This window comes from Podarcis cretensis, assembly GCF_951804945.1.
Source record: "Podarcis cretensis genome assembly, chromosome: 6".
In the NCBI taxonomy this organism is placed as follows: domain Eukaryota; kingdom Metazoa; phylum Chordata; class Lepidosauria; order Squamata; family Lacertidae; genus Podarcis; species Podarcis cretensis.
This window is the reverse complement of record NC_137175.1, coordinates 49,126,443-49,150,037: the sequence shown is the minus strand read 5'-3', so window position 1 is coordinate 49,150,037 and position 23,595 is coordinate 49,126,443. Positions and strand designations below refer to the sequence as shown.

Genomic DNA, 23,595 nt, shown 5'->3' with positions numbered 1-23,595 from the left:
GTATCACTTCTGACAGCTGCTGCAGTAATTGATATAGAGCCCTTATCTTGCCTTCTCTTAGCCCTGTTATTGTCACTTGCCTGCTCCCTTCTGCCAGGACCTGAATTTCCTCCTTGTAGTAGTCGGAACCAAGGAAATCATTACAGGAATTTCTGCAGCACTGGGCTAAGGCATTTTGTTCCCTAAGATGTAGCAATGAAAGCTCCTCCCACAGTCATGGTGTACAGTATTCAAGGATTGTGGGGTGAGGGGAACAGCCACAAGCACTTCTCTCCCCGCTTTATGGCAGTCAAAATATAATGGTCAGAAATTAAATAGCTAATAATTTGCTACCCTTTCATGACGGCCAAGTTCAGCTGCTTAAGGCAGTTGCCCCACTATACCTAAGTGTAGAGCCGGCCCTGAACTTTGGAACTGGTAAGTCCTTTAGCAACATGGAGGCTCTGACCGTGTGGAAGCTCTATAGAGGGGTCGTATGTGAACTGGAGTGAAGATGTGGCATAATTATATACATAATGTGTGTGTAGCACACCTCAGTCTTTGCCTTATTGTGTTAGCAGGAGACATCACGGCACTTTCCAGGTGTGATCCTACTGCCTCCCTCCGTAGAGCTCGGCCATGAAGAGTAAGGATGAGACCAGTGACACAGACAGTGGGATCATAGTACAGTCAGGTGAGTGACAGATGGGGAAATTCCTGCTCATTATCATGTAGTGCCAGCATCGTCTCCTGGATTTGTTCCTGTGTCAACAATGACTGCACTGTTTGAGGTGGGTGGGCGGTCTTCTTTCTGCCCCAAGCCTATAAACTTACCCTAGAAGATTAGACTAGAAGGTATCACCACAGCTGCACGTAGATCAAAGCACAGCTGTGAAAAGAACCCTCTGACTCATTAGTCATGGCTGGCTCCTTGTTGGCTCTATTTCAGTCCAGCTTCCTCCTGGCCGGGCTATGATGTAGCCCAAAGTGTTCAGCTGGGGATGCCCAGGATTCCAGAAGAGAGTGTGATCTTGCATGGACACACGGAGACAGGAGCAAGGGCTATAAAGGGTGGTCTTGGATTTTGGGGACTGGTGTTACATGGTGGAATCCTAGTGCTTTAAAAACAGGAGTGGGGAACATGTGACATGTCAAATGTTGTTGGACTCCCATTAAGTGCAGACAACTTGGCCTGTGTTAAGGGATTATGAGAATTGTAGTCCAGCAATATCTGAAAGACCACAGTTTCCCCCCTCCCCCAACCAGTTTAAAGTACCGTGCTTCTCAGCTGGTAGAGCATGAGACTCTTAATCTCAGGGTCGTGGGTTCGAGCCCCACATTGGATAAAAGATTCCTCCACTGCAGGGGGTTGGACTAGATGATCCTTGTGGTCGCTTTCCAACTCTACAATTCTATTATTCTATCTTGCAATATAACTGGTTCCTCATCATAAAAGATTTCTTTTCAAAAAACATTAGTAGCATTGAAATACAGGCAGAAGGTAGTGTTCAACTTACTCAGGGTAGACCCATTGAAATTAATGGACCTAACTTAGTCATGCTTGTTGATTTCATTGGTATTACTCTGAGTAAAACTTAGTTGAATACCATCTGGGGTGTTGCAAAGTGGACGTAATTCCTACCGATGACTCCGTAGGAGACTATTTCACTAAAATCCTTCGGCTGCCCGGTATGTGGCATACTTTCTGCATGAGTAATACCTGATCGTTGTACTTACTTAGTTATATATAAACTTTAGAAACAGCTTCCATGAACAATTAGCGTAAAAGTGCTGAACAACATACTTGTGGTAGAAGTAAATAATCAGGCCACACTTAAGATGCAATGTTGTATATACATCAAGATTCTCTCTCATGTAGGAAACTATGGCATATAATGCATCTCTTAATGGTTTTGAACTATCTGTGTGTACAGACAAGGAATGGTAATCTTTTTTTCATAGGGTGGGCTCATGCCAGTGAACAGCGCTATTTTGGGATCTATAGTGCATGGCAGCTCTAAGCAAGAGTTGCAGCGGGGGATCCAGACAAACAAAATAATAAGCAAGTTCAGCATCCACTTCTTAGTCTGATTCCTTTTGCAACCCCAAGTGCTTATTTGGTATCTCAGGGCACATCTGAATAGAAACTGCTCCCAGTTTAGCAAGTTAGTTCTAAACTGGAGACGTTTCTTCTACCATCACCACTCAGAAAGTGTTGTATGGTTTCACACAACCCTGCACCCACCCCTACACTTATGAGGGAATGGCCTCCTATTGTCCTGTATGAATGAGCTAGTGTGGGTTGAGATCTGACCTTTATGTGGCTTGTGAGGAGTCAACAATCTGGCTGAGTGCCTCTGATCTGTGGAAGAAGCAGCATGAGCTAAAATCTTCTGGAACTGCTGTCTTAAGGCTTACAAATATCAAAGACTCCTTTTTGTTCCGGTCTGTGAGCAGAGCAGCAAATCTGTTTGCTTAGTTCTGTAATATACTTAATGATCAGGAATATCAGCATGGAGTCTCCTCCTTATCTGATCTGCGATGACCTTGAGGTGCTTGCAGCTTGGAAGTAGGAGCTAATCAGTCCTGGCTGTTGTACACATTCCATACTCCACCTGATGAGCCTTCAGGACAGCCTCTCCTTTGATGTCCCATGCCATTTTTATGATAACTGCTAATGACACCGGTCTTTAAGATGCATTCGCAAGACCTGCAGCTGGCTCCAGAAAGTTGCCCAAGGGCATCTCTGTATGGGTCATTAAATATTGCTGCTTCCCTTCCCGCCCATAGCACCTAACAGGTCATCAGTCTGTGTCTGTCTCAACCCTTCCAGGACTAGACAGCCCCATGTCTCCAATGAAGGATCTGACGCAAGCTATGAGGAAGCAGCAGAAGGCGCTGGAGGAGCGACTAGAGGCCTGTGTGCAGGAGCTGCGAAGGCTGTGTTTGCGCGAAGCGGTAAGGGGCCAGGAAGTCTGCAAGGTTGCCACACACCCTTTGGGCTGCATGAGGTGTCCTGCTAAAGTAAAGAGGGCCCATCTTTAAGGGCTGTAGTTCTTTGGACTCGGACGCTCACAGAAACTGGAGAGGCTTTCCTCAGAGATCAAAGACATTCAGATACGAGGGAGGGGCAATGTAACCCAAAGGTAGTACTAGGAGAAAATATCTGGGGGCAAAGAAAGGGCAAAGACTGTATCAAGAACACTTTCCCCATTGGAGAGTTGCTGCTGCATTATTCAAGACGTTAACTTCTAAAGCAACCCATAATTAACAAGCTTAATTAAGCGAGCCTAGCCATATGCTGCAAGTGAATCTGATGAGCTAACTTTTCCCTCCTGACCTGAGATAGCGCAAATAGTTAAAAATTGAACGTGGAAGTTTCTCCCAGAGAAAATGTTCTGGGCCCCCTGGATCAGAACCAACCCATCAAACCAACCACTATTAGTTGTGGTATTTTAATGCGCCAAGGAGAAAATAATTAAAACAATAAACTACCCTTTCTAGCCTATTGCTATTACCCTCAGTTAAAAGAGTACAAAACAAATGGGTTTTTGGTTGGTTGGTTGGTTTTGCAGGACACCAGAACTGTACCTTGCTCTCTTGAATGTTTTAGGGAATATTTTCCAGAACTTTCTATTACTTCCCCAGTCTATTTCCGATCTAACACTACCTCTTCATGTGCCTTGCCATTAGTTTTCAGGGAGGCACTGGAAATAATTGGATTTGTAAATAAGTTTAGGGAAAATGTTTTTTAAAGGGAAATTTAGAGCTGCCCAGTGGTTTGCCATTTTAATTGAGCACAAAGCACACACTGCTACAACACACCTGTGCATCTTCTGTGTGTGTGTGTGTGTGTGTGTGTGTGTGTGTGCGTGTGTGTGTGCATACATACTTTCTTGCCTAGAGACACATTTCATGACATTTGGAAGCCTACAAAGAGTGGGAGAAAATCCCCAGAACTGGGAATCTGGCAGCACTAATGCAGAAGAGTGTTATAGTCAAACTTCACACAAGAGGCATCTTGAACTCCCAGCTAGCAGCGGAGTGTGGGGCATGTCTTTGGCAAAGGGAAGAGAAATGGGTATGGTTGAACAGGACCTGGTCTGCGGGAGTCTGGACTACTTAAATTACTTTTCACATTTCTATCAGTCACTTTTTTCATCACCTAACGTAATACAACTTTTGCATGATTTGAATTTTTGAACTGCCCACCTCCTCCCACCCAGTAACTGTCCATTTTGGATCTGGCTGCACTTAAAAAAAAGCAGCTTTGGTTTGGAATGAACTCAGGCCTGGTTATTTTGTGTGGCATCTATCTATGGCTGTCTTCTGTGCCTGAGGTTAACTTGATGTCATGGGACACTGAGGAAATAGAAGAAGCTGCCAAGCTAACAAAATAATGGCATGAGATCCTATTTAGAGAGAGAGATTGATAGACAGGTATTTTGTAAGCTGCTCTGAAGACCCAGGGTGTGACTGAAAATACACAGTTCTAGGAACTGAACCTTCCCTTTGCTGTTTTCTTGACAGGAACTGACAGGATTGCTTCCTTCAGAGTATCCTCTGAAACCAGGAGAAGTGGCCCCAAAGGTCCGACGTCGAATTGGTGCTGCTTTCAGATTAGATGAGAAGGCCTTTCTCTCCAGAGGAGCGGTAAGGAATCTTGCTGAGGTGTTTAGGGAATATGGGCAGAAACAACATTTCCAATTATCCAGGGCACTGCTTGGAAATCTGCTTGTGGTAGGAGTCACTATCAGCTGTCATGGCAACCCTTGCTGTGAGCACAGAAGTGTCCAAAATGAGATGGGAAGAAAAAGGTTATGCTGCTGATACTAGAGTCACTAGACCATTTTTTTTCCTGGCAGATGAAGCTGTAATTCAAAAGCAACTTTCCCTCTATACTGGCAATCGCCAGCAAACCATCTCACTCAGAATCAAACTGGTTTCTTCTGAGAGCCTTTACAGCCAGAGATAACAAAAAGCCACGCAATTTCAATTTGCACAGTAAAAGAGTTCTCTGTGTCAAGTGCAAGAGGGCAAAAAGCAAGTTTCCCCCTGGTGAGGGCATGTACATACCCATGTAATTTTCCATCTGTAATCCCTTTCACCAATTGTCTACATATACCTGCAGTTCTTAACATGCAGGCAGCCTTTATAGAAGTGGGGAATTATTTTTTTTGTTTTCACCATTTTTGAAACCAAGTTAAATTAATCCAGGAAAAAACCAAACACGTTTCTTTGTTGAGAAGGGATGCCTTGCATTAGGATTATGCTGTGAATTCCCACTGAAGCTGCCAGCTAAAAGAGGACTTTTGGGAATGATGAGGTTGTTCGGGTTTAGCATCCTGTTAGAAACTCCCGAAGGGACAGAGACGCTTCAGGCTCCAAACACACAGAGGGAGTTAGGCCTCATTTCCATCAAAGGTGTGGGATCTGTTGACTCTTCAGCTATGCAGTCTCACTCTCTCTTTCTCTCCCCTGTCGTCTGTTTTAATAATCATCTTAGTAGGAGGCGGCCTAGGTGTGGTGCTGCTTATTATTTTTTTGCTGTGTGCCCATAGTGGGTGGCACAGGGTGTGGGCTCCAAGTGCAATTGTGTGTGTGTGTTTTGTACAAGTGTTCTTGCTTACCATAGCTTCTCTCTCTCTCTCTCACACACACACGCTTAACATAACTTTGGAAAGCTTTTCCTTTCACCTTCACCTTGCCGAATGTTGCCTACTGACCTTCCTTTTTGCTCCCTTTCCCCAGCCATTAGGAAGCTCTTGCCCCAGAAACATAGAACATTTCCACTTAGTCTGCGGATAGTTTTCCTCCTTCCAGAAGCCTGGGCAGGGCAGACAGCTGGGAACTGGGCCCAGAACATCAGTCCTATGGCTCATACAGAAGAACACACCCCTGCGGATTTCTTAAATCCAGAATAATTACCATCCCTGGCTCAGGATTCGCAAATCCCTAAACTGGATTAGAATCTCCATTCTGCTCATAAGCAGGCATTGAAGGAGTGGGAAATCACCCGTCTATTGTTATTTAATTATCCTGACTGTGAGTGAGACAGGAAGATTTAGTTCAGCCTGTGATGCCTTTCTACACTAGTTGAATGCACTGGGGTGCTCAGATGCAAAAGAAGACAGTTGGGGTTGTGTACTTTTAATAGTTGAATTGCAGCTGGTGTCATGCAAGCTACATTTACTGAGGTTCCCACTTCTATGCAGCTATTAAAAGTGCAAGAACCCTGCTATCTTTTCATCCGACCATCTAGAATGCACATGGAGTGTAACTGGGAGATGCATGAACGTCATACTCAATATCTGATTTGATCTACCAAAGGAACGTAAGGAAGGAGCCTATGATTTATGAGTTGAAGCAGGGGATGGGGGGATGGTAGTAATGTCTTGGAAGCATCCAGCTGTCAAGAGTGCCCTAGAAATACAAGAAGCTGCCTAATGCCCAATCGGACCATTGGTCCATCTAGTTCAGTATTGTCTACACCCGTGTTTCTCAAAATTGGGTCTCTAGCTGTTTTTGGACTACAGTTCCCATTATCCCTGACCACTGGTCCTGCTAGCTAGGGATGATGGGAGTTGTAGTCCAAAAACAGCTGGAGACCCAAGTTTGGGAAGCCCTGGTCTATTACAAACTGGCAGGCAGCAGACTTTCCCAGCCCTAGCTGAAGATGCTGGAAATTGAACCTAGGATCTCTTGCAAGCTCTTCCACTGAGCTGTACAGCCATTCCCCGGGCTTCTCCATTGCTATGATTTTGGATTCTGCCACTTTAGTCCTTGTGTGCCCCCTTTAGAAATGCTGGGTCGCTCCATCCTTTCCGAAAAGTTTCATAGTTTGGAATCTATGTCTGTTCTCCGCCGCAGGATCCTCTGAGCATGTTGGAGAGAGACCTAGCTCTGCAGCTGCAAATTGCTGAAGCAGCGCGATGTCTGTCCCGGGAAGAGAATCTCACCAAGCAGGTTCGGAAGCGCCGCAAAAGTGCTGTGCTGAAGGAGGAAAAGAAGCTGAAGGAGCTGGAGCAGTCTGTCACAGAGTGCCTCCAGGCAGCCAGGCATTCGTCACAGCTGAGGGCCAGTGCGCCAGCCTTACAAGGTGAGCTGGAGCTTAGAGTGGCAGGTCTGAGAAATGGGTCCTTTGTGTGTGGTGATAATGACAATAAAAATATACAAAGGGAGGTACAGTGGTACCTCGGGTTACATACGCTTCAGGTTACAGACTCCGCTAACCCAGAAATAGTGCTTCAGGTTAAGAACTTTGCTTCAGGATGAGAACAGAAAGTGTGCTCTGGCGGCGCGGTGGCAGCAGCAGCAGGAGGCCCCATTAGCTAAAGTGGTGCTTCAGGTTAAGAACAGTTTCAGGTTAAGAACGGATCTCCGGAACAAATTAAGTACTTAACCTGAGGTACCACTGTATAGTAAAATTGTTCTTAGTGGCCACTGTACAGCAGGACAAAACTGGATGGTGATAAATTGAAATGAGTAAGTATAAGGAAGAGGGTTTATTAATTAAAAAAAAAACCCAACCAAAAAACCTTGAGTTGTCAGGAAATGAAGACAGAGTCTGGGATTAAATATCTGTCCCTAGAAATCAGAAGTAGGTCAGACAAGCTTCTGACAGGCGTGGTTTAGTTGGAATTCATCCCAGTTCAAGGGAGGAAACTGACCTTTTATGGCTTCTTCCTGCCCCTGTAATCTACACAAACTGCAGTTTTCTGTCAGCGGTTGCCAAAGTGAGCTCAATAAAGAACAGGGAGAGCCAGCTGGAGGAGGAAGCATGTAGAAACCTGCAGCAAATGACGCAAAGACCTGCAGTGCCAGATTAACCCTTAGGAAGGCGTAGAAAGTTAGATAGCTCTGGATCCAAATCTCTTGGTTTTATAGGGACGTGGGGAAGTTTGCCGCATGGGGTGCAGCGGGAAATAAGCATGCAGAGGATGGCATTGTAACACTCACTCCACCCCCCACCCGACCTATAGATCCTCTCTCATAACACTGGAAACTGCAGGCACTCAATGAAGCTGAATATTGGAAGATGAAGGACCATGCACTTCACTTCACACAGTGCATCGTTAAACTATGGAATTTGCTCCAACAGGAGGCAGTAATGGATGGCTTTGTTAGAGGATTGGACAAATTTGTGGAGGGCAAGGCTATCTAGCCATGGTTGCCTTTTTCTGCCTCTACTGTCAGAGGCACCATGACTCTGAATACCAGTTCCTGGGACCCACAGGTGGGCAGGCTGCTCATGTTCTGGCTTGCAGGCTTCCCTTGTGTGTCTGGTTGGCCACCGTGAGAACAGGATGCTGGACAAGGTGAGCCATTGGCCACTGGCCCGATCCAGCAGACTCGTCTTACATTCTGATGGTTCTTGCCCAGGTATTGCATTAAGGAAGCATCTATATTGATGATAACAGGTCCACTGGTTTGGGTGGGTGGTTGCTTATATTCTCTGTCCAGCGTTTTTTTTGCGCAAGACTGAAGGAAGATGCATGTTTGCACGTGAGAAATTGCTGCTTCCCTCCTCTGCCGCTTGCCTGAGGAATCCCACAGCTGCCCTGCTGATGGACGAGATGTCTAGGCAGATTGGGCAAGAGGTCTCAGCTTCTGAATGAGGCCATCTGACCCTCCCTTGGCCACAGAATCACCTGGGGGCAGGCAGTAAAAGAAACTCAGTGGCTGGCTGCTACATTTCAACACAGAGTTAAGCATGCTTAAGGCCTCCGAAAATCAATCAGCTTGAGGGCACTTAACTCTGCATTGGATTATGGCCAGTTTATAGCATCCATACTGCATTTGAAGAGTGAAAGAATTTTTAAAATATTAATTCATAATTAAGTGTTTTGCCTGTTTGGGAAGAAGATTCCCAAAATGTGACTCTAAATCTCCCCGATTACTATTAATTCACTCCATCAGGGAATATCTCTTTGAGGAGCTTAAGTGTGTGTGAATGCAGGGCTTGGAATGATGTGGTTTGAGGCTCTGGGAATTAGCTCAGAACTAAGAAGGGAGAGGGAGAGGGAGATGGAGCTTTTATTTCCCCTTTCTAGAAGCCCAGTGGGATTTATGAGCACATATTTCTAGGGAGCATCAGAGGGTTCTAATAACTGCTTGAAAATCTGATCATTGTTCCTCCTTGTCCGTGCCAATTATTGTGTCTTCACCAGGGTTCAGTGCCTCTGATGAGAACTCCTTGTTGGATGCTGTTGCGGTAGAAGAAGGTAAACTAGATAACTGTGATCTCTGCACTGTCATTGCCGTGTGCTTGTGACTTTCCTTCACCTAGCGTAAAGTGGTAGTTAAGCCTTTGAAGAGACAAACTGTATCTGATCACTGCTCTCTGACATCTTGTCGAGGTTTGGCCTTGATTCATACCACATGACTAAGAATTAGGCCACAGCAGCCAGCTGGACTTGTAAGGCAGAGAAGAGAGTTAGTGAATGGATCTCATCTAAATTTTCAAAAGATTCAAGTACAAAGGTGACCGATAAGTGGGTCTTTTATGACTGTGGATATCTGCTAAATTCAACATCCTGTTTTGGTTTAATCTAGAGGATGATAAGAGTCTGTGATAAGTGATTTGGTATATTTTGAATGATATAGCCTAAGTCAGTGGTTATTCATGCTTTTTTAAAAATCTCTTATTAGATATCTTACTTGCCTTTTACTATAAGGTGCCAGGGTAGACTACAGCAATAAAATAAACAGTTTTGAAACAAGCAAAATAGTCACAACTATAAAACAAGAAAAGTGTAAAACAGTTAAAAACAGTTCCATACATAAAACAATTACAATTACACATATGAAAACTATTAAAAGCAGTTCCAGTACAGATGCAGTTTGGGACAAAGTCCTCCATTTAAATGGCTTGTTGGAACAGGAAAGTCTTCAGCAGGTGCTGAAAACACAACAGAGGGAATTCCAAGGGGCAGATTCCAGCACACTAAAGGCCCGATTCCTGTATTGTGCAGGGTTGACCCCATTACAATATGGTATTTGCAGGAGGCCCTCACCTGCAGAGTGCAGTGATTGAGTGGGTATGTAAGGGGTGAGATGATATTTTAGGTACCCTGGTCCCAAGATGCATGGGGATTTGTACACCAGTTCCAGCACCTTGAATGTAACTCAGTAGATAATGCTGCAGTTCTTTCCTTTTCCTTTTCTGAAGAATCCCAGGTGCTGAGCGCCCATCTTCCGCCAATCCTCACAGCTTCAGCTCGCCTCCAACCCCCACCCGGTTCTTCGGCTCAGCCTCTGCGTTCTGCGTTACTAGAAGGGCAAACCCACTACCAAGCCACTGACGTGGAGTGCTCTCCCATCCAAAACAGCCCATGGAAAGAGACCAGTCTGGACAAGCCCTATGAAAAGCCAAAGAAATCCACTGAGCCCAGCAGTGTGCCAAGGTCAAGACCTTTCTTCTCTCTCTTTTCTTGCTCTTCTTCGGATATGCCTGCATGGCCTCTGTTAATGGTTATTTGCATGCAGTTAATATGGAAGCTACTGTAGTGTATGTCCATTACTTCGTTTTAAGAACAATAAGCATTGTATTGTTTTGCTGCTTTAGTGTGATTGTGCAATGTTTCCATTTTTTTATTTCCACAAATCCACCTTAAAGTTGCTTAATTTAATAACATGAAATGAAATTGCATGTGAATCCCAGCCAATGTAGGCTTCACAATTGCATTGGGGAAAGTGTCCTTTGAGAACCACTGACCTAGAAACTTAGTAGTCCAATTAACTAAGCCAGAACAGTGGGCTTTGTAGACCCACTTGAGTCTTGCTTTCTCTTTTTACTCCTGTTTTTCACTCTTAGGGAAGATGAAAGGGAGGGGGATTTGACCCCTGACCAGAGCCTCTCACTCCTTTGCACACAAAGAAAGATGACAGGACTGCAGACAGCTTCTTACTTGATGTTCTTATTGTGTTCTGTTACAGCAGTCCAGGCCTGCTGTCTCAACCGTCACCCAGCCGTACCCCTCAGACGAGTGCTGAGGCATCGCCATGCCACTTTGTTCCTCCCAGGAAGCTGGAAGTAAGGAAACAGGCTGGTTCCAGTGCCCCACAGACACCTGAGTTCCTGGGAAGGAGAGGACAACCTCAACTCATGAGGTACTCTATGGACTTAGGGTCAATTCATGTACTCAAGCAGGTGGCCCTGCCTGTTGTTACCTGATCACGCTTTGAAGTTTGAACATGTCAGACACCTTGGGGTGAGGCTATGTGTTTTGCTTCTATTATCAGGCCTCACAAATGCAAAATTTAATTTTTTTGGGAATCTCAGCTCTCAGTTATTTTTGTTATTTTTGTTGTTGTTATTTTGAAAAAAAGGGTTTTCTAGTTCTCCTAGCTATGAAAATAGGCTTGAAGGCAAATGAGCAATGTTTGGGAAAATGTTGGAAGCTAGAGGAGGGGCAAACAGGATTTCCAGCAGTTAAGGGTAGGGGCTTCAGTGCCCTGCATTGTTTCATGACCCTCCTTTTCCAACTGTGTGCAGAATAAACTATACAAAGGAAGCATATAATAATGCAAAGGAGCTCTAAGGAGATTGCTGTAGCAGTGTAAGCATTTCTCCTTTCTCCTCCCCACATCTGACATAATGTTCTTGGAGTTCTCCTGGCAATTCCTAAACTCCTCCCTTGTTCTCTTATAATGGCAATGGCGCCCACCTGAGAGGTGCCAGCACTGAGTTCCGGATGGAAAAAGTCCTGGATTTAACAATCAACCCTTCCTTGTAGGGAACTGTAGCTGTGTGAAGGGAAGGGGGCCTCCTAACGACTCTCAGTGCGCTGAACCTCCCATAATCCTTAGGAGGAAGTGCTTCAAAGGTGTTAAGGTAGCCATTGTGAGCTCCTGATAGATGGTCTTAACTCTCTCCTTCTGGCCTCCAGGGTGTGTTCATCCCGGGAAGGCTTCGAGTCCCGCGGAAGAAGCGCATTGCCAAGGCGGCGTCCCACCTACTACACTGTCACTGTCCCCGAGTACTGCTTCTCTGTGCCCAAGGCCAACCCAGCCGCCAAGCCCACCTACCACTCCGCCTCAGAAGACAGCAATTCGGATGTCTCCAGCATCTCCTATGCCACCTCTGCCGGTAGCAGCAGCCCCGACATCTCCTTCCTGAAGCCAAGCTCCTCGGTCCCCGTGGAGGAGCCCCTGCAGCCATTCCAGAACCAGACCTCCAAGGGGAACGGACCCGAATACCACTGCCAGTGTCCTCAGAAGCTGCTCTCACCCCTGGGCTACTTCTCTGCCGTAGAATATGACAGCCACCTGCTGGCTGGGCGGGAGCTCGGCCACAGCCGGCCGCCCTTCCTGTCTGTAAGCTCCGCCCATTTTGCCTACAAGGAAGAGGCGGTGCCTGTGCGGTTCCACCGGTCGGTTGTTTCCCACAGCAGGGTGGTGCGCACCCCATCTCTGAAGGACTGCTCCCCGATGGGGCCCCGAGTCCTCTCCAAGTCAGCTGTGACAGAAGAGCTGAAATCGTGGCACGAACGGACTCGGCTGCGTAATGCGCGGCCACATTCCCTGGACAGACAAGGGGCCTTTCGCATGCGCAGTGGGCCCGGCCGAGAGTTGCGCCCCTCCTGTTCCATGGGGCAGCAAATTCAGGTGAGGATCTTTGGGCAGGAAGGTGTCTTGGGGAGAGAGGAACCAGCCTCTTCTTTACTGTTTCTGCAAGAGTTTCCTCAATATTCCAGCTAGACCTGATTAAGGAGAACGTGCTAATGTGCATGTTCATAGATAAGCTCATTTTCTATAAACAAATGAGTGTAGAAGCCTCTTAACGGGTGTGGGCAATCTGGAATCTGCAGCCCCCAGATGTTAATGGGACTATTAGCCAGCAGGGCTAATAGTCGGCATGATGGGACTTGTAGCTCTCCAGATGTTGCTAGACTACAGGTTTCCATTCCTACTTTACAGGCTGTTAGTATCTGGGCACACGAGGAATTGAAAGCTCCGTGTGTGCGCCCATGTGAATAGGAAAAATGGAGGAAGGCTTTCATGAGTACCAGCAGATCTGTAGAAGTATACTATAGTGCTCCCTCCTGTAAGAGGAAGGCAGGTGCCTCTCAGGTGGGATTCACTTCACTGCTCAGGTTGTTACGCTTCTTTTCAGTTTTTTGCATCCTGCTATGGCTACCAAAATGTTGACTGTCTTACATATTCGTGGGCAAAAGTTGCTATTTTGGCACACCACCAGAATGTGTGTTGGTGGAAGCAGTATTCGTTCATGGCAACCAAGAGACATGGCCAGCTCTCCGTGAGTTGGAGAGCCATCCACGGGCTCAGGGAAAAGCAGATTCCACAGACTGCTGTCGCCTCGCAAAGGCGCACTGCACTGCTGGGCCTTTTTACAGCTCATGGGCTTGGGGGGGGGGGAGGACTGGAGAAACATACACAGCTAGTGGGTTTGGCTGCTTCTTTTGTGCTATTTTCTAGCAATGTTGTGAAAAGCTTTTTTAATATTATTTTAAAAGTGCATTTACAGGTCCACTGAAACACTATGCTTTGGAACAGACATTTGGCACAGCCCTACGACTAATTAGAAGTTAAACACAAATGCATGCAACACTACCACAAATTCAATTTAAAGTAATAAGATAGTGCTTTGGGACGGATTGGGATGGGGACTTGAGAACGGTAGATCATGGGAGGGGTGCCTAAGCCTTTTCCCAAGGGCCATTCAGCTGCTTAAAATCACCACCCCAGTTTCAGATGTTTGTTTGCTCTGAGAGCTGTTTGAGTGTTCCAAATTACTCATGAAGAGGAGTCTTCTGGCTCAGAGCCTATAAGAGTTGACTCATGTTTGTGGCAGAGGGGAAATTTCCAAGTTCTCTGCCCAGGTAATTTAAAAAAATAATAGAGTTGTATCCGGTGTTAATCCTACTCAGGAGTAGACCCATTGAAGTTACTGGACAAGACTAACAGGCTCCTTAATGGCGGTGGGTCAACTCTAAGTAGGACTAGCACTGAATACAACACATCAAGTAGTATCCACTTCCTTGAACCTCAGTAAAGTCCAGTAGTCCTTAAGCTTGTTCTAGTTCTTGGGTCTGAAAACGAGATGAGCGCTGAAACCCATAGTTGCCTTTGACTGGACTTAACTGTCCATGGGTCCTTTACTGTATTTTTTACCTGTATGCTTGTTGGGCAGTTTGTTAGATAGGAAAAGGTTATGTTGCTGCTCCTTAGTTCTGATGGTTGGTGAGAACAGCATTGCCTTTTGGCAACTCTGCACGCTGTTCCTTGAGAAACATAGTCAGTGAGAGGAATTCTGAAAGATATGAATCCTGGTGGCGGGGGGGGGGGGTTCCGCTTGGAGAATTATGTTCTTTCGATGTGCAAAACTGTTGCACAATGAAGCACAGTTCTCTCCTCCTTGGGCATCTCCCTCGCCTGCAGCACAGGGCAGAAGCCCACAACCATGCGAGCAAGAGCTTGCCCTTGGATTCCTCCCATCCTCTTCAATGCGTGCCTCCCCTCACCTGGAAACAGCTGTGAAATTTTGATCAGACAACTCTTTGCTGTGCTAGGAAGCATTCGCATGAGCAAGAGAAGACAGCGACCATAGATTGCACGTTACGTGTTTGTCTAATCTATCTTCAGCACAAGGAAACCACCCATCCATGCAGCATCAGATAAATCCCTGGCAATTCTATGCCCATCAGTTGGGGCACATGTGCATTTTCAGGTAGTTTTATTTGTGAGTCCTAGAGGCCAGTTACGCTGTTTCCAAACCTCCTTTGGCCAGTTCATTTAAATCTGTGGTCCCCATTCAAGAGATAGGGGAGCTTTACTCACCTAAAAAGAGGAGCCATGAGGACAATCTCCTTGTATAAGCATCGGTTGAAACAGACTCCAGTCCACAGAAGCTCATTACTTTATTAAGTCTTTAAGATGCCAGTTTGCTGCAACAGACTAAAATAGCCACCCCTCTGAGAGTGAGCTCACACTCTCAAGTTTGCAAGTGGGTGCTCCTCTGGACATGCCTGTGAATAATGGGTAGAAACCGTGGAAGCTTCACGTTGATTAATAGTTAGAAGCTGTTTTGGTTTTGCACCCATGCATGGCAATATAAATATAAGAAGCTGCTTTGTAGTCAGTTAGACCATCTTATGCCAATATTGCTACTTTTAAGAGCCTCTTTTAGTCCTTCATAATGCATAAAGCTATGGCAAGCTCTGTTTATTTGCCTGCAGGGGCTCAGCTTTTTCCGTGTATTCTTTAGGATGCTCTAGACACCTAGTTGTTTTACAGCAGGGATGGGGAGCTTGTGGTCTTCCATTTGTTGCTGGACTACAAGGCCCATCATCTCTGATCATTGGCCATGCCAGCTGGGGCTGCTGGGAGTCCCAGCCTCTTTGGAAGGGCCACAGGTGCCGCAGCCCTGTTGAAAAGTGCCAGAGCACCACCTTCCCATGACCCTCTATGTGGTGGGTCCTCTAGTCCAACCCCCAAAGGTGAAAGCATGAATGGTAATCATGGCTGGAAAACATCACAGCATTTTAAAGACACTTAATTTAATGGCACTGAATGGAAAGAATAGGAAAGATTGCCCTGGAAACTTTATTTTTACACTGCGCTTAATGGTGGGGGAGGAATTGATTTTATAGGCATGGAGAAACATAATGGGCCACATTTTCCTGAGGCAATCAAGATAGGAAGTGACCATTAGCTGCAACAAATGCTTTTATGTTTGATGAAGGAAATTGTATTTGGTGGTGGTCGTGTTGCTGCTACTGGGGAGATGTGCTGGTGCGGCAGTTCCATTAAGAGGCTCCTTTTTTTAACCTTCCAGGTTCCCCGTGTCCATATCCTGAAACGGTCTCCTGAGGGAGCCCCTGTGCAGGTCTACGTGCCAGAAAATGGAGAAATCATTACTCAGGTGTAGAGACTGCTGAATCACCGTGACTTCCTGCAATTCGGCAATGTCAGCAGGCTGGCTGCCTAGACCGACCTGTCTCCCCATTCCAGGTTGGAAAGACGAGGCTTGTGTCAAACTTTGGTGCGTTCTTCGACCATCTGATCCTGCTTTATTAAAGAGAACACTTTAGGGGCTATGCTGCAACCTATGTGAGACTATATAGCTCAGTCTCTTCCTTTGTTCCTGTGATGAACTGATGCAATAGACTACTGTAACAGACAGCTAGGTTTTCTGTCCTGTGCGGAATACAGAGCACAGCAAGATCCCTCACCCCTCTTAACTAGTGTTTGCTTGTCTGCCTATTTATTCACGTCTGTCTGTGGTGGAAAGATCTTGGGAGCCGGCTGTAGGTTATGAAAGCAAGAACTTGAGAACTTTTTATAGCTTTTCAGAAAAGAGCCAAGCCTGACTACATGAATTTTCTTTCCCCCACGGAAGCAGAATCCGCCTGCCCTCACATGTGCTAGATGTGGAGCCTCTGTTGTCGTCTTTATTCTTGCATAAAGTAGTGTGATGTAGCAAACAGGCAATGGAGGCAAGCAAGCTTCCCCAAGTGTAGTTTGGTGCACATGCCCTTTCCTTATTGTTTTCTCTTCACAACTGCTTTTCACAGCATTTGCCATGTTCTTGGTTCTGTATCTACATCACAACGATTCTTAAAAGGAGCCCTTTTCATGTGTGGCTCTATCTTTGTATGAAACCCATCACTTCGTGGAAGGGGTTTCTCATTATACAAGCATGTCACAAGGAACTGAAAGTGACTCTGTTTGGTCTCAGCCCAGATCCTTTTCAACTTACAAGTCATGGCAAAAAAAATGGGCATAAGCCTTCGTGCTTTTAAGGCTAGAAATGTCAGTTTTGAAAAAGAAAAGCAGATTCTCCAGATGCCAGGCTTGTACTTAATTTGTCATGCAACCCTAGACTGGACAAAAAGATATTTTGCTTAACCTCTACTACTTACTATGGGGTCTTTTCTAAGTACCCGTCTCTCTCTAATACTGGTCTTTGCTTCTGGGGTAACTTAGGGATGTTAAAGCACTAATTATGGTATCATGATGATCAAGTGTGTGTGGTATTTGCAACCAACATTGTTCTTAATATTAACTTATTTGTACAAGGTTTGCCAGTGGAGGGAGAGGGAATACCGTATGTATGATGTGCAACTATGAAAGTTACCTGGACTCAGCTCAAAACAGTGTTAAATCTACCTGAACATTTTTATATTGAATAGGATGCTTTTTCTGAGTCCTTGTGTGTTCTAATCCTTGCAAGTCATCATTTGGGAATTGCCTCTGCTTTAATTACTTCTTTAGAAACAGTCAAAAACAATGTTTTGTTGTTGCCCCAAAGTGTGCTGTTAATTAAGTACAAAAAAGGCAAAAAGCCAGGTCATGAAGATACAGTTATCAGATGACACTTAAATTCTGGCCAGGCTCGTTGCTTCTGGGTTTGTTTGTTTTTAACTTCCTAGATCAGAGCCACTTGCTCATACCTGTATCAATATCCATTTCCTCATCAGCTCAATCTTCGTACCACTGAAAGAGCCTTTTGAACTTACACTTAATGGCCTGTTTTATTTTTATTAAAAATAATTATTCTCAGATCTTGTTTTCGATGTTTATTTATTAAGAGGAGGAACAAACACATTCATTGGAAAACCATGTACAGCGGGAGCTTTAAATAACTTACACTATTTACATAGCGGTATAAAATAATTACACACCTTATCATGTACACACGCACGCACACACACATACATACGTGTGACCATTTTGCCTGATGGTACAAAACCCCCAAAGAAGCCCTGAACACACACGCCAGCCTTGAGGGGGAGAAAACACCTTTCAGGGCAAGAAAAGGCACCTGTCAATTGAAACATGATTATATATGTATACATAAACCAAGAGGTGGAGCAAATGGGCCTATGGTGTTGATGCACTTTAGGGGGCATCTTTCACCCCAGCTCCTTTCTTGGAATGCAGGGATGGTGCATGTTATCCTACCACCAGGAGCAAAGCCTTAAGAACACCAGGAGAACCTGGCAGAGATTTTCCCAGGGCTGCTGGATGAATCAAGCAGGTTGTGCAAACCCACTTTTGAATCTCGTTAATGACAGTGTCCTCTTAATGAGCATGCACATTTACTCCCAAGGGCTACTCAAAGCAGACGATGTTTTCAGCTTGCTTATTCTGACCCTTCCCACCTTGTGCTTCACGTAACTGTTCATAGGAGGTAAAATGGCTCTCCTGGTTTGCACCCAATTTCATTTGCAGGGTTTTGCACTTTGTCACGTTGCTTGGATCAGGACTATTAAAAAATAAGAGAGAAGGGGGTAGCTTCTTCAATATGAGAAAATATAATCCCATACCTAAAAAGCTAGCAATAGCACTGAGGCACATGGGACTATATGGCAATATGGTCAATAATTTAACAGTTAAGCAGAGTGCTGTCAGGTACAGTGCTTTCAGGTATATCAAGTAATACTTTACAAGACATTTCATATTTCTTGTACTAAACAGACTTCCTCCAAGGAAGAATGGAGGAAGTTTTAGGTGAACTGTGTGCAGCTAATTCACAATGTATTCCTAGAATATATTTTTTTACAGGCAATTCACAGGTGGACTACAAGCTTCTGAAAATATCGGACAAGATATCTCGTGTAGCCATGTGAAGGCGTGAGGATTGTGCTGATTTCATTACCGATGGAAGATGGTCCCTCTTCCAAGGCTTGAATCACTTGGACCTCTCTGTTATTCTCGGTTGAGAATGCTAAGTCACGAGAAGACTGCAAAGGACACAGTGATTCAATAAATATCAGTCTTAAACATTTAAGAAGAGCTTATTAAAATTGGTGCTGCTGGTGGACACAGTACAAGCTGTGAGCTTGAATGTAAATCAGTCAACAGCGAAGGCAAAGCACACTTGCTTTCACCTTGCCTTCATCTCACTTTTGGGACTTAGGGGTCAGTGGTAATGTGCGTTCCCCAGACTAATTCAAGTTTTATTAACATAAAAAAACCCCGAAGAGTAGAACTAGACACCTTGGACCATGAGGTAGGTTAACTCAAAACAAGCCCTCACCCTTTTTAAATTTCACTCATGTGCGTGCACATACACACAACCCTCTCCCTCCTGCTCCCCCAGCCCCAAATAATGCACAAGACAATACACAGAACCTTTTGAACACCCATACAGAATTACAGTACAATAACCTACTCCCAATGGAAGAATCTGCAGCTTCACTGCATGGAGTGGATGAAGTTCACACCCAAACCCAGTTTATTAGAGCAGAAGACTCCTATAAACCAGGGGGCAGAGCTGTGGAATGGTCCACCAGTGTGCTGCTTACCCCAAGTCTGCTGGTTGAGGCATGAACTTGGTCCTTGGTCAGGAGAGCACAATGCATGTCAAAAGTCCATTTATACCACATATTAACAACCAAGTGAGGAAACGAAGGTTTTGAGGAGTGCTCTGTGACTCTCCAGTGAGGGCTGGGACAGCCCTGCTGTGTTACACACAAACAGAAAGCTTCATCTCTTGCAAAGTGATGCTCACACAGGGTCCATGAGAACACTTAAGTGGGTTGAAACTCCACCAGTGAAAATTCAAGTTGATTGAAGCACAGAGAGAGAAGCTTCTCCTGCTTATTCGTTGCAGAGTCTATTATAAAGACATGAGTATTGACGTGAACGGATGCCAAGCAGGTGTAAGTAAACAGGTGATGGGGCAAGACTAAGAGGGCAAGTCTCATCATCCCACATCTGGGGAAATGTGAACTCAGGAACAAATCACCACACGCTTGTTCAAGTGTTTCTTACCCTGTTAAAAATCTAAAGAAAAAACACACATTTCTGTTCCAATACTTAAAAGGGTCCTTTCTCCACCTGAGGGGAGAGAGTCAGTTTCTGTTGCCATTATTATTTTCTCGTATTGGAACAGGACAATGTAAACAGCTTCACAGATTGAAATAATGCATGTTTTTCCCCAGGCTGCCTGTGAAGACTTTCCCAGGGAGAATCCAAAAACATATTCCAGTAGCTCACATCTTTTTTTTCTCCCTTCTGGGATATCTAGCACTATGAAAAAAGGGACCAGCATTACAATTTCAAGTCTGAAGCTGGAACACAGAAAGCAACCATTCTTCCAAACTAACAGAAATTTTGATTCCACAGTTGAAGAAAAAGTGATAATCCAAATCCCATATTATCCATCACCCATTTGACAGGCCTCACTTATACAGTAGAGATTTTTCTTTTTTATGTTCTCTTGGTAGGGCTCTAAGCATTTGAAAATGAAAACCTTTGGCGATTCTACTTTTGGAGTGAAAACTGAGAAATATCACATGTGCTTAACATTTAAAAAAAGGTGGCTAACTTTGTCACCCACCCTTCCCCCCTTCATAAAATCACACACACACATACACACAGCCCATCAGTGGTGGAAATAAGAGAAAGGAAGCCAGCGCATTAACACTCATGAAAGATCTAACTAGAACAAGAAATACCCTCTAAAACACAACAATCAGATATGCAGGAAACACATCCAGGAAGCAGCTGGCATATTTAGATTTCCTCTGGTCAGTTTCACTGTTAAGCTCTGAAGGAATGCCATAAGCAGGGCACATGCGGCCATAGGAGTCGATGGGTATGGATTGCTCAGGCGTGATGGAGTGAGGAATGAGGTTTCTTGCATCTTTCCTTGATAAACCTCCTTGGTCTATGAACACCTAAAACCACCTATTTTGCAGAGCTTCTCACATAGCCTGGGGGGGGGTGCCTGTTTGGGTGGCATGCGGATTCTGATGGGAGAAATGCTCTCAAATGCCTCAGCTTGACCATTCTCCTTGGCTGGCAATGCCATGGTGGGAGTTTCACAGTTCAGTGTCATTGCAAAATCCTACCAAGCAAAGAGACATGGAAACTGGAAAGGAAAGAAGACTCCCTCGCACCATCCAACCAACTCACTCACTGGGGCACATGGTACCAAAAAGCCAGGGTGCCATCTTTTCCTGAAGCCCTGAGTGTGTGAGATTCTGGTGGGAAGCTAAGCATGTCCTACCCTTGCAAGCCAGGCTCAACAAGAGTGCCACATCTTGTCTTCTCGTGACCTCCACCACAGTCACCATGTCCAAGTAGTTCCCCAGGTTCTATCTAGGTTGTGCTGTTCAGTAGCTTCCTTGCACTCCAGAGTTTCACTGTCCAGTCACTGGGGAATGAAGAGGAAAAGGTGGGAATATGACATTTAGAAAGTCAAGAACCAAACACTGAACAAGCTCAGATAAAGGGAAAATGGAGGTGCAAACCACAGATTACATAAATAACATGCTTGTAAAAAGTGTGCTTAGTAGATAGGTGAATATTTATTTTGAAGGAAAAGCAGCCACATGGGCTCCCAATCTGGACCACACTCCTTAATCTAGGCACTGTGCTGATTTCCCACCCAAATCCTTCCCCTCCTGCCTTTCACTCTCTTGCAATGCCCAAGGATACCATGTAGGCACATGGGCTATTCCAGAACAAATGCCCTGTTTAAAGCAAGAGGGAAAGAATTCAAACACCTTCACTTACTGCAAAACCAGAATTCAAATTGGGACCTGCCTTGGGGGTTGTACTCCCCCACCCCCTACATGAACCCCATTGACATTTACACACCCAAAACACACCCAAAACACACACACACACACAATTTTATTTGTATGCCACCTTTCCACAGTTCAAACCATGCTCAAGGTGGCTTACAACATGAAGGGAAATGCATAACTTCAACATAACAAAATTAGTCATAAACAATAAATAAAACATTAAAAAACACAATCAAACTGAACAATTTCCACATAAATCACGCCAACCCTAAACATAGTTTATTAGAGGTTAGCTTCATTGATTTCAGTGGGACAGGCTTCCAAGTGAAGCATGCAGCCTTAATAATGCAACCAAGCAGGCATGTCAAGGAGGAAAGTGAGATGGGGTTTTTTTTTTTTGCATGCCCACTTTGGAGGTGAACTGGGAAGTAATGTCTCCCTTGGAGAACACCTCCACTTACTGCCCTAAAGGGAAAGAAAAGCAAGTAAGCATTGCATACCGTTAAGAAGCAGCTGAGATCAGCTCGCAGAGAAAGGGGTTAGGGACGAGAAAGAGGGGAAGGGGGAACACAGCAAGAAAAAGTGAGCAGGAGAGTAGAGAAGACAGGAGGAGGGTCAAGGCAGACTGGTAGCACGGCCCTTGATGGCAAGGACGCGTCGTGGAAGGCAGGGGGTGAGCCCAGGCACGTAATTCCATAACTTTACCCGGCAGTCACTGTGGCACATAGAAACAGAGAGAGAGAAGAGAGACAGAGAGAGGAAGAGAGAAAAGGAAAAAAGAAACATGGTCGGAAAAGAGGAGATTAGAGACTCCAAAGGGGAAGAGAGTGAGTGGTGGGGCCTGGGTTGCCCACCCTGGGGAAGCCCTCTGGCCAAGTCTTTGGCCCTTGCTCTGCCAGAATCTCCATGGGACCGTGATGGGTTACCAAGAGTCCCTGCGGCTCAGTTCAGTTCGTGACTGCTGGGACAAACCAGCTTGTTGTGCCTCAGTTGAGGAGCTATGTCCTTAGGTGCTAATCACTGGCTACTACAGCAAGGCACCCTTTCGTAAGGGGCAGTGCCAGAAATCAACCTTAGGTACAAACAAGGAAGCACCATACAGAATCTCGCTGGAGATGTGATGAGGAAGAGGTGAACTAAAGAACCATGAAAAAGCCGTTCCTTGGTCTCAAGGATGCACAGTAAGTGACTCTGGGAGATCGGTGTTGAGATGGACACCACTGCACTATGGCTCTGTGAGCAGGGCAGACACAGAAGCAATGGCTTCCTCTGGCTCCTCCGTCAACCAGGTGCTTGGGCCAGTAACCAGCTCATCTCTGGTGGCACCTCATTTTTTTGAGCAGCTTGACTACACATGATGGGATGCAGCGGGCAAAGAGTTCATGGTAAAGAGAAGCCCTTGCCCTCAACACTCACCTGGAAGCTGTGAATATGTGCTTAGAATTGGTGCAGATGGCATTGATGGGGCTGTCGTGCCCTCTGATGTCCCCAACGGGGGTGAAGTTATCGACATTCCAGACCTTCACTGTCCCACCACGGCAGGCACTCAGCAGCATGGGCCGGCTAGGCACAAAGGCCAACGCACAAACCCAGTCTTTGTGTGCGTTTGGGATTTGCTAGAAACAGGAGTCACAATGAGCTGAGTTAGCAAGGGCCTGTTGCCACACCCCAAAAACTTTTCCACCCACGGATTTCTGAATGAGATGACTTGGGAGTTAAAACAAAGCCCAAGGGAGTGGACTAGATACTAAAGAAGAACTGGAATAACACTGCCATTCATTGTAGGTGTTGGTTGTGCCATAAAAATAATGCCACCATGCCATTAATTTGTCCTGAAGGTTATGGCACAGTGGCAGCTAAAACCCAATTGGCCCACACACCAATCTTGCAAATGCAGGGGAATTCTTTCATAGGGCTTGTTCCTAATAATGTAAACAGTCTTAAAATGAGGACACCCAGCTGACACACCTCAGAAACCTGAACAAATGTTTGCAGATCGATATCACTACCTGGAATTGAGGCTAAATTTGAAATGGGGAACTGGCTATGCAAAAGCAAGGCCACACACTTGAAAACTATGAACACTGCAGCAACAAGAGGAGAATTCTGC

At 45.4% G+C, this 23,595-nt stretch overlaps 2 protein-coding genes across 9 annotated transcripts in view; one reads left to right on the top strand and one right to left on the bottom strand.

Moving 5' to 3' along the window:
• INAVA (innate immunity activator) overlaps positions 1–17,505 on the top strand; it is a 33,334-nt gene extending 15,829 nt beyond the window's left edge. For 2 of the 4 annotated variants that reach the window (XM_079980361.1, XM_079980360.1), the window contains 9 exons: positions 561–673; positions 2,813–2,937; positions 4,510–4,632; positions 6,850–7,078; positions 9,150–9,203; positions 10,151–10,385; positions 10,918–11,091; positions 11,871–12,588; positions 15,779–17,505. In XM_079980361.1, the coding sequence (XP_079836487.1) occupies positions 619–673; positions 2,813–2,937; positions 4,510–4,632; positions 6,850–7,078; positions 9,150–9,203; positions 10,151–10,385; positions 10,918–11,091; positions 11,871–12,588; positions 15,779–15,871 (1,806 nt within the window). In that variant the 5' untranslated portion in view covers positions 561–618 and the 3' untranslated portion in view covers positions 15,872–17,505. Of the gene's footprint in view, positions 1–557; positions 674–2,812; positions 2,938–4,509; positions 4,633–6,849; positions 7,079–9,149; positions 9,204–10,150; positions 10,386–10,917; positions 11,092–11,870; positions 12,589–15,778 lie in introns of all 4 variants that reach the window. The other 2 variants (XM_079980363.1, XM_079980362.1) reach the window with 2 other exon arrangements.
• An 8-nt stretch (positions 17,506–17,513) lies between these two features.
• KIF21B (kinesin family member 21B) overlaps positions 17,514–23,595 on the bottom strand; it is a 67,766-nt gene continuing 61,684 nt past the window's right edge. For 3 of the 5 annotated variants that reach the window (XR_013839870.1, XR_013839871.1, XR_013839872.1), the window contains 3 exons: positions 22,902–23,101; positions 21,986–22,200; positions 17,514–21,109 (listed from right to left, as the gene is read on the bottom strand). Coding sequence is in view for 2 of the 5 variants with exons in the window: in XM_079980228.1 (XP_079836354.1) it covers positions 21,055–21,109; positions 22,902–23,101 (255 nt within the window). In the remaining 3 variants the exon portion in view is untranslated. The remainder of the gene's footprint in view (positions 21,110–21,985; positions 22,201–22,901; positions 23,102–23,595) is intronic. The other 2 variants (XM_079980228.1, XM_079980229.1) reach the window with 1 other exon arrangement.